The 16,184-nt window shown below is 41.1% G+C and overlaps 1 protein-coding gene across 9 annotated transcripts in view; it reads right to left on the reverse strand.

The window, feature by feature from the left end:
• SNX19 (sorting nexin 19) overlaps positions 1-16,184 on the reverse strand; it is a 51,910-nt gene that overhangs the window by 14,616 nt on the left and 21,110 nt on the right. For 8 of the 9 annotated variants that reach the window (XM_065529239.2, XM_074015654.1, XM_074015653.1 and 5 more), the window contains 2 exons: positions 1,553-1,737; positions 560-647 (listed from right to left, as the gene is read on the reverse strand). In XM_065529239.2, coding sequence (XP_065385311.1) covers positions 560-647; positions 1,553-1,737 — 273 coding nt within the window. Of the gene's footprint in view, positions 1-559; positions 648-1,552; positions 1,738-4,567; positions 4,693-16,184 lie in introns of those variants that run through there. The other variant, XM_005580185.4, reaches the window with a different exon arrangement.

Raw genomic sequence — 16,184 nt, forward strand, 5'->3', positions numbered from 1 at the left:
CTGGATTATTCTAGGACTCCTCACCCAGCATTTCTGGTCCCTTTATGAAATTCCAACCTTACTATCTTGTCTACCTGATATGAAGCAAAGACAACTCCTGGTCCTGACATGAATCACAGCTTTGCTATGACGCCAGGGGCTTATGGTGAACATCTTTACGTGGTCTATGACACACAGGCCAGGGTATGCTCTTGGAGCATTCACAGCGGCTGGCAGATGTTGGAAAGAGCACTGAGCAAGTATGCTGAACAAGCCTGGAGGATAAGAGGTCATTTTCAGCAGCTCATGTGGGGGCCTGCATAGGGTTCTTCCAAACACAAATGGTGGTTTGTCCAAGAGTGACTTCCTAGCACATGAAGATCTGCTCGGAAGCCTGATGGTGTAGGTTTTACTTAGTGTGTGGATCTGGACATCAAACTCTGTAGTCAGTGCCCAGACCAAGTAAAGACTACAATCCTATTCTTCGGAATGTGGGCTTTTCACTCAGAAACCTTGGATACCTCTAAGATCAGAGACGGCTTTAACTATGCTGATGTTGGAATAACATTTTTCCACTTACCTGTTGATAAGCGGTTGTTGTAGTGACTCCAAGACTAGACCCCAGCTCACCTGGCATTTGTTCACCCCAAGAATTTCTACTACGAGATCTGAGGAGGAAAAAACAGATGGAATGTGTGTGTTACCACTGAAGTTTTAGATTCTAAGGACAGTCTCTCCCCAGGATCTCTGCCGTTTTTACATAGGTTCGGTATTTCGGGCATACCTCTAAACCACACAGCCAAACTAAAATCCTCACAAAACAGGGAAAACCTGAGAAAAATTTGTTTCTTAAGTTAGGTGTCTACATAAGAATGGGCTTCAAAAATTATTTTGTAACCTGTCACTCAAATGCAGGTACTCCTTCCAATGTAACAGTTTAGGTTGGTAAACACAGTTATAATGATAAGGGTAAATAAAATTGATTGTCCAGAGCTAAGTTCACAACTGTTTCCTAGTTATCACAGTCACAGGCAACAAACTGCCTTCCTGGCCCTCTAAAAATACAACGCAAGGAAAAACAACCCTCTCAGATTTTGTTTTTACTTATTGCTAAAGGCCATGTACCATACTCAATGGCTGCAATTTATTAAGTTGGAGCTTCTGTGGGATGTGTGATTTTCTTCCTTGGTCCCAGAATGCTATGAATTGTCAGAGAATCTGAAGTCTTCATCTCCTGGAAATGGCTCTGAGACCTGTCCCTGCAGGCAGACTTCCCCAGACCTGCCTGCAGGTAGAAAGTTATTAATCTAAATATCTGCAGGATTGTCACCTAGTATTTAGGGTGCAGCCATAGAGTTCTTTTCCATTCCCTTGGCATCAGCTGAGCAAGGGATAAAAGAAATGCAGCCCTGTTCATTTTCCTATTAGCCTGAGAAATGATGGGTCAACAGAGTTTTGAATGTAGCCACATGCAGGGCCCTTTTACAAACAGGAAAAGGTGGAGGGGTAATGGTGGCAAAGCAGAATGGAAGGGAACTGTGACTGGTATAATTGATCTCATTGGTCCACTTACCTGGGAGGACTCCCATCAGGCTCTGCAAAGCCTGTTTCTCAGCAGCCAGTTTCTGCTCCTGGGTCCTTACAGGCCGTGGAAACTTAGGCAAAACTCCACCAGGCCAGATGGACTCCTGAAGAAGCCTGAGGTACTGCACCCAGCGCTGTGGACTTGTTAAATTAGCTACCTGCACCTCTAGCCACCTGTGGTAGAAGAGAGACGAAAGCTTAGATAAAGCTAAAGGAAAGGAAATAGTAAGGCAGCGGACTGACTGTTTATGTTCCCCTGCAGATTTGTATGTCAAAATCCTAACCCTCAAGGTGATGGTAGGAGGAGGTGGGGCCTTTGGGGAGGTGATCAGGTCATGGGGGCAAAGGTAAATGCCCTTATAATATGAAACCTGAGAGAGACTTCTCACCCCTTTTGCCATATGAGGACACAGGGAGAAGACAGCTGTCTATGAACCAGGAAAAGGGCCCTCAGCAGACACCAATTCTGCTGGTACTTTGATCTTGAACCTCCTGGCCTTTAGAACTGTGAGAAACAAATTTCTGTTGTTTATAAGCCATTCAGTTTACGGTATTTTGTTATAGCAGCCCAAACAGACAAAGATACCATCAGTTACATAAGCTATCAGAACAGGACAAAGTCAGCACTGATTCTTGTAATGGAAACCAAGCCAATTCAACAACCTGGGATAACAGAATTTGAAGAATGGGTAACAATAAGAATCGTGTTATTTACTGAGTGTTCACTATGTGCCACCTACTGTACAAGCGGTTTTACAGAAGAGAACACTAAAAGGGCCTTGGTCTCTGGGCAAGGCTGCACCTACACCTTCACAGCTCTCCTCTGATGGGAAGCATCATAACCTTCTTGGTAACATGTACACACAGCCTTTAGAACTAAGGGTCTGGCGATCTTTATACAAATTCTTCTCTCTATCCTCCCTAGCCATATCCCCTGGACTTCAAGTCTTCATGACTGTCTTAGGGATTTCCTACATCTGCCCTTTGTTCGTAACAGTTCTCTCACTAACAAGGGCCTCTTCTCGCCTTGCCTGAAGAACAAGTCTCAAGTCTGCTTCCGGCAAGACCTTTTTCAACCCCACCTCCTCCATGAAATCCTTGACCACCACAGCTGGAAGTGCTCTCCTTCTCCATAGACCTCCTTTGGCAGGTAGTTCTGGAACAATTGCTTTTTAAAGGTGTTTATAGCTTTACTTCTTCAACTAAATTATAAGCTCTAAGAGTTCTGTGTCTTGTACTTAAAAAAATATTTCCCACAGGGCTTGGTGCTCAAGAAACGGTTGACTGACTAACTGTTCTTATTTCAATGAAAAATTTTCCCTTTGTCTTACTTTCAAAAATGAGTCAATTACTCTGAGGGGGAGGTATACCAAATCTGGAGTTCAGCTGGAAACTTAGAAAGTGGTTCAACACTATTCTTTATCTGTTCCTGCATTTTTTTCAAAGTGACATGGTCAGAAGCTGAGGTTCAAGGCTGTTGAGGCCTCCCCTTCACCCACCTCAGTTAAGACTGACATAGCTGTGTTGGTCATGGATGGACAATCAACCACTTCTATTCATGCGTGGAAGACTCGTTTGATCCTGCACCACATGGCAGCTCATGCCATCGCTCCTCGCTCCTATACTCGAGTCACTTGTCACTCATCCAAGAGCAGAGGGGGCTGCCAAGGCAAACTTTATTTAACCTCCACTCTGCCAGACAGTCTGCATTCCACTCAAGCTGGGCATTCCAGCCATGGGGGCTGCAATCCCCCAAGCCCAAGGCTCACAACTGATTCTAAGAATAGGAAGTGTGTAAGGTAATAGCAGGGCAAGAATGGCAGCCATCGATGGAGATCAAGAGTGGCACAAAGCTGTTCTTGTCCAAAATAGCCATCACGATCGTATTTGTTATTATTAGGGCCACATCTCCTTTTTATAGGGCTTTTCATTCAGCGAGCCTAAGATGCCTGATGAAAGGGATCCAGTAGCAAGAATTCCTGTTCCGGCTTATATAAGAGGGTCACCAGAGGGAGGTGGCTGCAATGACCTGATCGGCTTCTCTGCAGGGAATTAAGTGACCCAAGGTCTCCCTTCTTCACCTCAAGACATGTATACTTCTGCAACTTTTGCTGAGGAGAATGACTTGTCTTAGGGTCTCATCTAAGTGTCTTGAGGGAGAGGGGCAAAGTCTTGCAAACTAAAATCTTCAGCCACACAATCCTCCCTAGACTGAACATATTACACACCAGCAAACCTGCGTACCTCAGCCATCTTCTGGGCGTGTCTTACAAAGCAAGAGTTAAGATTCTTCTGAATGAACATTAATTTATTTGATGGGACAGGACCTCACATGACATTATGACAAGGATATCCTCCTTGTTCTCTTGCATGCTGATTAAGTGTCTCATGTACATGTGTTGGGTGCAAAATGAATTTTATCATGTGGCAAAATATAAATTTATAAACTTATATGAAGCTATAAGACAGTTTTTCAAACTCTAAATGGAAATGTTGGGGAGACACATAAAAGTATGAAAAGGTAAAAATAAGCACCTGATGATAAGGATGAGTCTATGAGTCAAATAAATTTGTGGGAGCTAATAAGCACAACTCACTGACGAAAAGGACTGCCACCTCTGAGTAAGTATCAACTGCTGACGAGACAAATACACTGTCAAGCACTGTACACACAAGGCACAGAACTGGCCAACAGGAGGCCCTGGAAAAAGTCAGGCCCAGGAATGTAAGAAACAGGACTTCTATAAACTAGCAGAAATAAACTCCCTCCAGGCCTACAAAGAGGGACAGAGTTTAGAAAGTGGCTTCTAGTCCCTGGGAGCTGCAGAGTGCCAGCTTTCCTTATTCTTCTCCATACTCTGAAGATAAAAGACACAAACCACACACTTGCACCACACACAATTTAAACATTTGCTCTCTTTCCTGGATTCTCCTCTTGCCTACGTTCTGCCCACCCTTCCCCCTGTTGGCAAACAGAAGCTTTATCCTAGGCCTCTGGGCTCACATGGTCTTATTTCCTAGCCCCAGGCAGCCTGTAGATGCGTGTAGAAGACCAAGTGCAACACATCTTTCTTGTTCGCAGAACTTCTGAGCGACGGTGTCTCGTTAAAAATGATGGAGCATGCCAATCTGGAAGGAAAACATGATAAAGCCCAAACCAAAAACATCACCACCACTACTGCCACTGTCCTCACACAATACAATCTCGACATTTTTTAAGCTCTAATTCAACTTCTAAGACATACTTTATTATCACCCACAATGCCTTTCTCAAGTTGTAAATGGCCATATTCAGGGATTTGGTAGACTCTGCCTTGCCCAACACCTGGATGGAACCAGCTGCCACAGGTTCTTGAGAGCAATGAAGAAGGTGGAGATCTCTTCATCCAAAGATCTCTCCTCTCCCTTCCATCCCCACTTTCCCTTCCTTTGGTTCTGTCATCCTTCTCTAAGGTGAAACTCCATACACACCACCATTTCATTATCTAGCTTTATTAACTCCCCTAATCATGCTTGGTGTATTTGGAAACTGGCTACAACATGGAAGACAAAGAGATTAGGTGTAGGATCGTTAAAAGGGACAGACGTCGCAACACCTCTCCATTAACTCTCTTCATCTCGCTATTCTACACTGCATCTTTCTATTCTTATCATAGGAGTGGGAAGGTTAAAAGGAGATTTGTATCCCTATAGAGCTCTCTTTAAATGGAAAGGATGGAATTTATGTGTCTGAAATCTAATACATCATAGGAGCTTTTCCAGCATCAGTTTCTGGAATTTGCTGGTACCACTTACTATTAGGCTGACAGAAATCTAAAGCTTCAAGGTCAAAACACACACATGTTCCTCTTACTATTCATTAGAAATTACTTATAATAGGCTGGGCACAGTGGCTCACGCCTGTAATCCCAGCACTTTGGGAGGCTGAGGCGGGCAGATAACCTGAGGTCAAGAGTTGGAGACCAGCCTGGCCAACATGGTGAAGCCTCGTCTCTACTAAAAATACAAAAAAAAATTAGCTGGGCATGGTGGTGCACACCTGTAGTCCCAGCTACTCAGGAAGGCTGAGGCAGGAGAATCCCTTGAACCCAGAGGCAGAAGTTGCAGTGAACCAAGATTGCGCCACTGCACTCCAGCCTGGACGACAGAGGGAGATTCCATCTCAAAAAAAAAAAAAAAAAAAAAAAAAAAAAGGAAAAGAAACTACTTATAATAAATCATTTACTAAATACAAATGCTATTGTTTATGTAATACAAGATGCATGAAGTAAATACGCTAAAATAAATATGGTAGGGAATAGCCTCAGATAGCACTGGTTTTATTTTTCCACTACTACTCCAGGTCTGATACTTGATTTAGAGATACCTCTTTCTATTATCCTGCCTTCATCCCAAAGAAGAGAAGAAAAAAGAACCCAAACCAGGTCTCTCTCTAAGCCACCTCTGAATGATTCAGAGCCTTACCAGGGGGCCTAGAAATAGCCAATAAAATGGCAAGAAAACCCCACCATACAACACCATTTTGACCCCAAGACATTCAAAAGCTTCACTTATGCCAGGCAGGGGAGAAGAGAGGATGTGGAGATCAGGGCTCATCAGTACGCTGGGACTGCACATCTACTCCATGTTCAAGGGAACCTGGTCTGAAATAGCCACAGATACAGGAATGAAGCAATGACTAAAAAGGAGACAGTTTAATACTAGGGCTTAAGATGGCACTTCAAGGTTAGCAGAAGGTCATTTCCCATCAAAACAGCAGAATCAAATCTCATGAGTAAGAGGAGAAGGCTTTAGAGACCATGTCTAATCCAATTAGCCAAGTCCCCTTCACTTCTTTTCTAAGACAGCAGCTAGAGCTGAGTGAGAAAGGGTCTTGAGTCAGTACGGCTTAATGAAGAGGAGAAAGGGAAGAAGATACTAAAATCATGAAACAGAAAATATTCATAAGATCCACAACAATATTCTAAATGAAAATGCCTGGTGCAGTCTAAATACAAGAAAAATAACAGGTCCATTCCTTCCAGCCTATTTATCTATTGGCTGTACCTCTATAGACAATCCAAGGGCAATTATGCTCCAACCTTATCTTAAGATACCAAATATAGTTCAAAGGAAAAGAGACAGAAAAGGAAGATCAAGTTAAAACTTCTGTCATCCTAAATACATCTTCAATAAATTAGAATTATTGACTTATTTCATTACCCTTAGAGCAGGGTTTTCAACCTTGGTACTACTGATATTTCGGACTGCAAAATCTTTGTCATAGGGGCTTTCCTGTGCATTATAAAACATTCCACAACATCCCTGCCCCTCCTCCCCTCAAACTAGATGCTAGTTGTGCCAACCAAACATGTCTCCAAACATTGCCGCATGTCCCCTGAGGACAAAGTTGCTCCAGTTGAGAATCCTGCCTTAGACTTAGGGACTTTTGGATACAACTGTATCAGGCTACTTTCATAGCCATTTTAAACCCGATGGCTATAGCGCAGTGTTTTTCGAACTGTGGGCTGGACATCATTAGAGGTCATATAATCTGTTTTGCTATTTGTGATAACATAAAGATGCATCTCATGTTTGCAGACACTTTTTTCGTATGTATGTACATATATATGTATACATCAGATATGCATGCATGCATATGTGTGTATGTGCCTGTGCCTATGTGTATGCTCATAGTCGGCTGCAATGTACAATGCATTTTTTACTGTAGGTTGAAGTTTTTTAAAAAGTTTGAAAAACACTCATATAGAGTCAAGAATTAGGAGTTCCGTTCAGAGGAGAAGCCCAAGCCATATTTTTAGCTTCCTGGAAACGCTCCCCATCTCCACCCACCAAGCACCCAGTAAAATGTTTGCAGGGGCCTCAACCACGAACACTGCGTTCTGTACTGCCAGTCCTAGCACAGAAGTATGAGTATTGGCTCATCCAATCAGTAGCAGCAATCTATAGGGTGGGAGAGAAGGGAGGTCTTGGAGGTGATGGTGTAGATTCGGGACATTCTCCATTAAACAAACTGTTTTTGCCAATTTCACACCTGATAAAAGTTACACTTCTTTTCTCTCTGATGCCATTCCCAGGCCTCTGTCTTCCTGCCATGGCCCCTTCTTGTGTTTACAGACAGTTCCCCCTGTCAGCTCTCAGCTCTAGGCTTCTGTCCTGTAACTATCCAGACCCAAGTTACTCAGCTGTGTCTGAGAAAGTTCAACACTGCTGCCCTCTGACTGTGTATCTAGGTCACCATCCTTTCCTGCCCGGTGCTGGGGAAGAATGAGGAGGAAATGAACCCTGAGGGCAAGAAACTACTTCTTTCTCCCAATGACTACTGTGAAATCTAAAATGGCTCAGAGTTTGCACAATTTCTTCCCTGATTTTCGCTTTCATGTTTTAAATCATGGATCTACACCTTTGAATCATGTATTCAAGGGAAGACTTGACACTCTCCTAAATACCACAGTATAAGAATCTGAGTTTCATACATTTATATCTAGCCACAGTTTTTATTTTTGATTAGTAAAGTACACATCACAGATATGAAATTAATACGTATTAAAAAATGGAAGGATTCTTAAGGAAGGAATTTCAAAAAATCATCTGTTCAACCTTAGTGGTTTTTCCAATCTCACCAACTCCAAATATGGAAATACTGGGCCCCAAAAGGAAATATTTTACATCAAGTGGCTTATATGAACATACAACTTGAGAGTTGAAAGGAAACTTAGAGGTTATTTTATCCAGTCTCCTCCCAAAGCAGAAACTTCCTCTGTCATATAATGGCATAGACAAGGGTTGGGTCCTGTGAATTCAGAAACTTGGGCTTTTATCTTAGTTCTGCTACCCAATTAGCAATGTGACCTCGGGGAAGTGGCTTAATTCCTTCAAAGCATAATCGAAATTCGTTGAAGATGCTCCTTAAACTTTGCCAACCCAAATCTGCCTCCTTGTGTTAATAAATTCCAGTCATTGGTCCTAGTTCTACTCTCTGGAGTTACCAGATACTAGGTTAAATCTCTTCCAAAAGACAACATTTTGCATTTTAAAATTCAGCTATTATTTCTCCCCTACCTCCATTTTACCACCTATACATCCTTGATTTTGCCAAGCTCAAACACACTCAATAAATGTCTGATGAATGAAGGAGAGAATGAACCACTGCTTATCCTGGCTCCATCCTCTGGGTATGCTGCTTTGTTTTTCTTTTAAAATGACGTGCCCAGAACCAAACAGCTCTGAGATGTGACCTGACCAGCAAAGAATATAGGGGATTGATGCCTTCCTTGATTTAGACGCTATACTTCTTATATAGCCGAAGATTGTGTTAGCTTTTTGGCACACACGTCAAAAGCACTGACTCATACTGAGTTTTCAGTCAACTAAAATTCTAAGTCCACATATGAACATTTAAAAAAAAAAAATCGTGTGCCCCTCTGTTAAGTATAGTCTTGTCCTTCTTTGTGAAATTAAAAAAAAAATCTAAATTATAGCTTACAATATTTATTTCTACCAAATTCCATCTTGTTGGCTTTAGATTATCATTCTAAGTTTTCTAAATGTTTTTGAATCTTAATTTTTGTCATCCAGAGTATTAACTACTCCTCTAAGATTAGAATTACTTGCAAATTTTCTGATAAAAAAATTGATCAGAATAAGATGAAGAGCAGTGCTCTATCACTAGAAATTTCCCTCTAGGATGGCATCAGTTTATGATATTATTTAATACTCTTGGGCTAAAGACACTCGACTAGCCACAAATTACTTAAAAGTACTATAGTGCAGGCAACATACTCCATTCTGTCCATATGGATATTATGGCAAAAGTTTGTTGAAATCCATATACAATGTAACTACAACTGCATACTAATCAGGCAGGGCACATTTCTACTGAACCATAATGGTTTCTAGGGTTCCCCATTTCCCTTCCCAAATGCTCACAAACATCTACTTCATCATCTGCTTCAGAACTTTCCAGAGATAAATGTTGGGGTCAAGAACCTGTAACCATTTTTTTAAAAAGGCAAGATACCTGTGCATCTCTAACCCATATGGACAAATGGCAATGTTTCTTAATGACCTTAGGTCTTTAATGTTAAATATAAATTTGTTAAGTTTCATGGGATATAATTCATTTAGGCCATGTACAGGTTTAAATGTACAAACTTTAAAATAGGTTACACGCTCTGTTATTTTCATTTCTATTTTGGTCATCAATTCTACTTTAATCATGTCTGTTCAATTCTTCTTGCTAGGGCATTTTCCTTGACAAAGAAAATAGAAAACAGCCTAGCAAATAATAGACCCATTCATTCATTGTTGAGTGAATGAATAAATGCTTTTACCATGTAATCAGTTAATACTACAGCATCTGTCCCAAACCATTACCTATATATTTTTTCTTGTTAGTAACATGTGACATGTGTGTTTTTCACCTAAGTCTTTTCCCTTAATATTTATCTACAACCTCAGCTCCTTCTGAGTTGAAGCTTACTAGACCCTGTTCTTGTTAGTTCTATTACTACTGTTTTTGCATTATTCAGTATGTGTCCCCTCTTTCTATTTTTTAAATATGTTCACCTAGAATCTGATCGCAGTTTAACTACCCTGGTTTCATTTGATGTTGATTCTTTTTCTTCCTCATTGGAAATATGTGTTTAATTTGTTCATTCATTTACTCAAAGCATTGGCTGAGCTTCTTGTAAATGCCCCCCAACCCCCCAAAAAAGACTATTAAGGTTTTGAAGTCAGAAATCTTATATAATTCATTTTGACATCTCCTTTAGCATTTAATAGTGTCATTCACAAATAAACAATCAAATATTTACTGAATGAATCAATCCCGTTGCAAAACTTTCAGTGATACCTTCTGATGTGAATTTTAAGTTAATCTGTTCTTACAGCATGTAAAACAGTTTTTATCTCATTCTGTTATGCTCCTATGAATTCCAGTACCTCTCATCTATCTCTGCTTTCCTTTATCAGCTGTTTTTCACAATATCCAGTTTTAACTTTATCTGAATTTTTTTGTCAATGTCTTACTCTTCACTGGGTTGATGGTCTGCTGACAAATACATTCTTTCTGCTGTTTTTGAGTTGTATTCTGTCTGTAGTCAAAAGTCCACCATGTGAATAATCACGTCATGGCACAGAAAATTTAAAAACCTTGCCTTGGTACCAGCTACATAGTTAGCTACTCATTCCATGTTTTCTTTTTTCTTCTAAAGAAACTTACAGATAGAAAAAAAGTTGAAAATATAATCCGGGCCTTAAGTTTTCTATTAAAAAGAATCTCAAAATTATTAGAAATACAGTATGGGCTTCTTCGGGTGTCATCATTTATTTTTATATAAATCAGAGTAGATACTAATCTATCACTTTAGTAAGCAATAGGATTTTAACCACAACCCAGATATGCTGTTCAGAAAGATATTACCGCATCTTTTTAGTTATCTTCTCAGTCTGCAAGGCGGAAAATTATGTGTGAGTCATTCTTGATTTCTCTTTTTCTCAACTTTAAATAGTCACTAAATATAGGTGATCCTACCTCCTTAATATCTCATGAATCTATTACCCCTTTACCATCTCTATAGCAATGATCTTAGTTGAATGCCTCATCACCTTTTCTATCAATGAAACCCCTTCCTAATTTGTCTTTCTAACTTTGGCCCCTTCAATTAATTATTCCTCCACAGCACTATTTAACTAATTGTTCTCAATTGCAAATTTGCTCATGTCATCATCTGTTTATGTTTTGTAAATTGTTTCCTATCAAATGAGTGACAAATGTTTTGTTCTTGGAATGACTCACAGGACTCTGAATGAGCAGACTCCCATTAAACTCTTCACCGTTATTATCAGCCATTATTCTTGCATATCATATATTCCTAATCAATCATACTCAACTTCTTTGAGTACCACAAATACACTATATTGTTTTACCGCTCTGCCTTGAATGCTGTCTCTCTCTCTCACTGTCTGCTGGCAACTCCCCTCATTCTTTAAATCTCATCTCTGATGTCATCTACCATAAGCCTTCTCTGGACCTCTCGTAATCGATAAATCCCTTCTCTGAATCACATATAGAGTTATTTTCAAAGCACTGATTTTATACTGCAACTCCTATTTATAAGTTTGCACCTCCAACTGATATTAAACTTCCTATGGTAGGGGTTTTGGGTCTTTTTCTGTATTTTGATCACTTAACAAAGTGCCTGCCACAGAGAAGGCAATCAATAAATACTGGTTACTGAGTGAATTCATGCTGTATACGGGACAAACACTAGTCTTAAAGCATGGCACACTGTTCAAAATAGGTTCTGCAGACATCCCAATACTTAAAACAGCAAAAACACTGAGCTCTTAATTATTCATGCTTACAGAGGAAGACAACGATAGATTTTTAAAAATCATGGACAATATAAAAATCCTTTGTATGTGGCATCCCATAAGTGTTTATATACACATCTGGCAGATTTGCTTTCCTAATAATCTTTTGTTTAGGCTAATAATAAAATTAAACTGTGGGCCAATACACCAGTAATAGAGCTGATGTTGTAAGGGGTATGCTAGGTAACAAGTCAGGTGATCTAGAGCTAAGTAATCCATGAAATGGGCATTCACATCTGGCTATGCATTCCTCTGGAAGGGAAGAGAGCTGGATGGCAAGGGAGTGGGTCAGCCATGCTTCTTATCTCACACTATAAATCCTGGAGGAGAGAGACAGCTGCCAGTAGCCTATGTTTGGTCAGTTTTCCTGGGAAATAGGCCCAGAAGATAGAAGAGATTGAAAGTCAAACCAAAGCGAAGGGGGTTTATGAGGACTATGAGTCACACTTGTATTTTGGGACGTGCCTCTGATGGATGGAGCAGCATCAAATTGATGCCCCCATTATCTGAAACTAGTAAGAAGAGAGGAAGGTAGCCGAATGGGGGAGGAAAGACCAAAAGCAAAGCTCAGGTTACCTTTCTAACAAATGCAGAAGGAGAAAAAGACACTTGGGGATTGTGTATTTTTAGGGTAAATAAGACTGATAGGAAAGGGAAAGCTCCAAAAATCTCTTCTATATTTGAGTATTGTGACATGTTTAAGATTTCAGTCTGAAAGTTTTCTTTTCTTTCTTTTTTTTTTTTTTTTGAGACAGTCTCATTCTGTTGTCCAGGCTGGAGTGCAGTGGCACAATCTTGGCTCACTAAAATCTCTACCTCCTGGGTTCAAGAGATTCTCATGCCTCAGACTCCCAAGTAGCTGGGACTAAGGGCATGCGCCACCATGCCCGGCAAATTTTTTTTGTATTTTTAGTAGAGACGGGGTTTCACCATGTTGGTCAGGTTGGTCTCAAACTCCTGACCTCAAATGATCTGCCCACCTTGGCCTCCCAAAGTGCTGGGATTACAGGCAATAAGCCACCGTGCCCAGTCAATCTGAAAGTTTTCTATACACACATCTAGTGTGCCTCTAAAGTCTTTCAAGTCAACCTTTTTTTGGACTCATACTATGTTGCTATTGACTTACTATAATCCAGTTCTGAGAAAATCAGGACTGACAGACTTTAAAAATAACACTGAAAAGCTACAGACAGGTTTGAAACTGGCTTAACCACATAAAAGTTTAACGAACTCTCTGAGCTCTGGTTTCCTTCATTATAAAATGGGCAAATTCTTGCCTTGCCTTTTTCACAAAGTTATCATCAAGATGAAATAAGAAAAATAAAAAGCATTTCTAAAGTGCTTGTGCGTTTGCACATGTAAAAGAGAAAAAGACTCCTTTAGACCTTCTTTAAAAATTCAACCAGGTCCAGGGAACTAATGACAGCTGGATCTGGAGTAAGTTTTGCATTTCGTGCCTCAGTTTTCTCCCTGTAAAGCTTATTCTCCTGGCAGGCTCAGGGAAGTAAATACTGAAACCGGTAAAGCATTTGGTACTGAGTGGTTAAGAAAATTGGGAAGAGGCCCCAGGGGGTTTTGGATAATATGAAAACTCTATCTCTGAATCCTTGCGACAACCAGACCTCTATATACTAAACAATAAAACTTTCACTGCAGAGACTACAGGATCCAAAATGTCTCTGTCTCTTCTTTCCTTGTCCCCGTGTGAACAGCAAGCCTGGCTCATTCTCAGTCCCCAGGTAGTTATCCTGACCCTGCCTTTCTCAGCAGCAAGGGCAAGGGCAGAGAGGTGGGGTGGGGAAGGGGGAAGGTAATTAAAATGGCCACCCATTCAGAAGAAAATTGAGTCCGTGGAGGGGAAAGGGCAGGGAGAGGGACCAAAACCCTTAGTGCTGAAGCACCAGGAAGAAAGGCAAGACACAAAAGAGGGAAGAAGGCAGTAATTTAGTGGTCGTCTTGACAACCAGAGCTCCTATTGTTCATGGGGGCTTTACCTCACAGGGAGATCTCCCTGTTCTGCTCTGCACATAGAACTCCCACCACAGGAAAGGAGGATGGGAAGGGAACGGTTGGAGGAGGCAGAAGTGATAAGTAATTATGTGCTCGCAGAAGGGGCTGACCTCCAAATTTCCATAAATATTACAGATAACAGATTTAGAGTGTGCTCAGCCATGATTTGGAAGAAAATTATTAGGGATTTATTTAAATCAGCAGACATTGTAGGACTTCAAATTATGCTGTGAAAATGGCCAGAGGAGGCTGGAAAAGACCAGCCTTGAGGAGAATAAAGAATACATATAAGAAGCAGATGCCCAAGATAAACAGAGAAAAAACACTGAGGGGGTGTAGAGGAGAAGGAAAGTGACTATCATTAACACCATCACCTTGGTGTAGAAGAGCTCCCCAACAGTATTTCCAGTTTCCTGTCTACAGCCTGAATTGTAAAACCTTTCCAAGTAGAAGGCCATCTATCCTGATATGAAGGATGTAGGGACACTGAAGTGGTAACTCCAGAATCTCCACAGAATAAGAACTTTGGGAGCACTGACTATGGGCAGAAAACACAGAGGAGTAATAAATAAAACTGGAAAAACAACAAAAAGGAAACCTGGGGGAGAGAGGAGGTGGGTGTTGAGAAACTCATCTTGATGCTGCATTTGCACACCAGCCTCCCTCCCAAGAAGGCTGAATTCCCCCCGAGAAATCAGGGCCAGCATTATATTAGAGCTAAAGTATATTTTCCACCAATTAATCCAACTGTCTCCCTGCTCCAGTACCAAATAGCTCTGCTTCTCCAAAGGGCACTTGGAAAAGCCTGCAAGGACAGAGGTAAAGATCAAAAGTAAGCATTAACATATGGTTGCTTCTCCAAAACCAAATTAATGGGAGAGAGTCAAACAGTCTCCATCCATGGCCTAAAGCAATAGGAAACGTCCTTGAATATGTAACAGGTTGATAAGATCCTAATATCAGGGCTATTCAGCACTGACAATCTCCACCTTAGTGAATACATAATGTATAAGATTTTAGGATCACAAGAGACCCTGAATATAGGTCCAAGTAGTTTATAGAGAATATTGACAAAATTCTTTCAATTCAGATGTCTAGCTGGTCTCATCACCACAGACTCTGTTCTGCTCACTCTGTTCTGAATGAATCAGCTTCAACATTGAATTTTTAATGGTGGGATCCACTCAAAGGGGCAACTTCTGGTCATCCACACCGCTCAGAGAAGCAAGCACATGCTGAAGACACATTAGAGCAGAAGGAAGAAGGGTGAAAGATGAAAGAAACAGGGCTTATCTAAAAGTCACTGGCACTAAGGAGTAGGCAGATAAGTGGCCTCTAAATCATGGAGCAAGCCAGGGAATGGCTTCAATACTGCTGTATGAACATCAGGGCAGGGGACCTGTAACTGCAAAACAAACAGGTCTTCCTCAAAGGACAGTGAATGGTATTGTTTAACCTGCAGCGCCACCTGGTGCCCAGAGGGAGAATTCCTGTACCCATGCCATGCAGCAGGAGTTAGGTAGGCTTTTTGTCACCTATTTGAAACAACAAAAGCAACACACATTCAGAAAGAAGCTGGCTAAAAATATTCCAGATTACTTTTTATTTGAAAGTAGAAATAATGCCCCTCCACTTGCTTTAAAAATGTCTTAGTGTATAGAATATTATTTAGTCTAAACCAGTCTAAACGACACCTATCTCACAAGATCTAGCTTTGTTATACCTTCCTCTATAAAGCCTCCCGAACATTTATCTCTACATTCTCTCTTACACCCCCAAAAAACTGCATGCACTAGGCTATGATTCCCATTTGGACAGTAACAGGCAAAGGTGGTTGGGTGGTGTGTTCTAAGTCACATAGCCTCAAAGCAAGATCTGAATTCAGTTCTGACTTCAAAGTCCATGTTCTTGCTTTCCATGTGGAAGGAAAGAGGTGGAGAAGGCACAACGGCAGGAGATGCTTCCAGAGAGGGCAGGCTTGGTGGGGCTTCATACTGGGAGGCCCAGGTTGGGGAGGGGCGCCGTACTCTTTGGAAAGGAGAGAGCCATTAGAATGGGAGATGGCCTGAAGGGCCCCCAAACCTCTTTGCTTAGGCTGTACCATGGCTCTGGGAATCAGAATTCCCCAACTAATTGAAGAGCTGGGTATGCCCTGTGTGGAGGGAATGAAAGATTCAGTTTCCATTTTGCTTCTGGTCCCCCAGCACTATTGACGAACTCTTAAGATTCTTAAT

The sequence above is a fragment of the Macaca fascicularis genome, chromosome 14, assembly GCF_037993035.2.
Source record: "Macaca fascicularis isolate 582-1 chromosome 14, T2T-MFA8v1.1".
NCBI classification, from domain to species: Eukaryota; Metazoa; Chordata; class Mammalia; order Primates; family Cercopithecidae; genus Macaca; species Macaca fascicularis.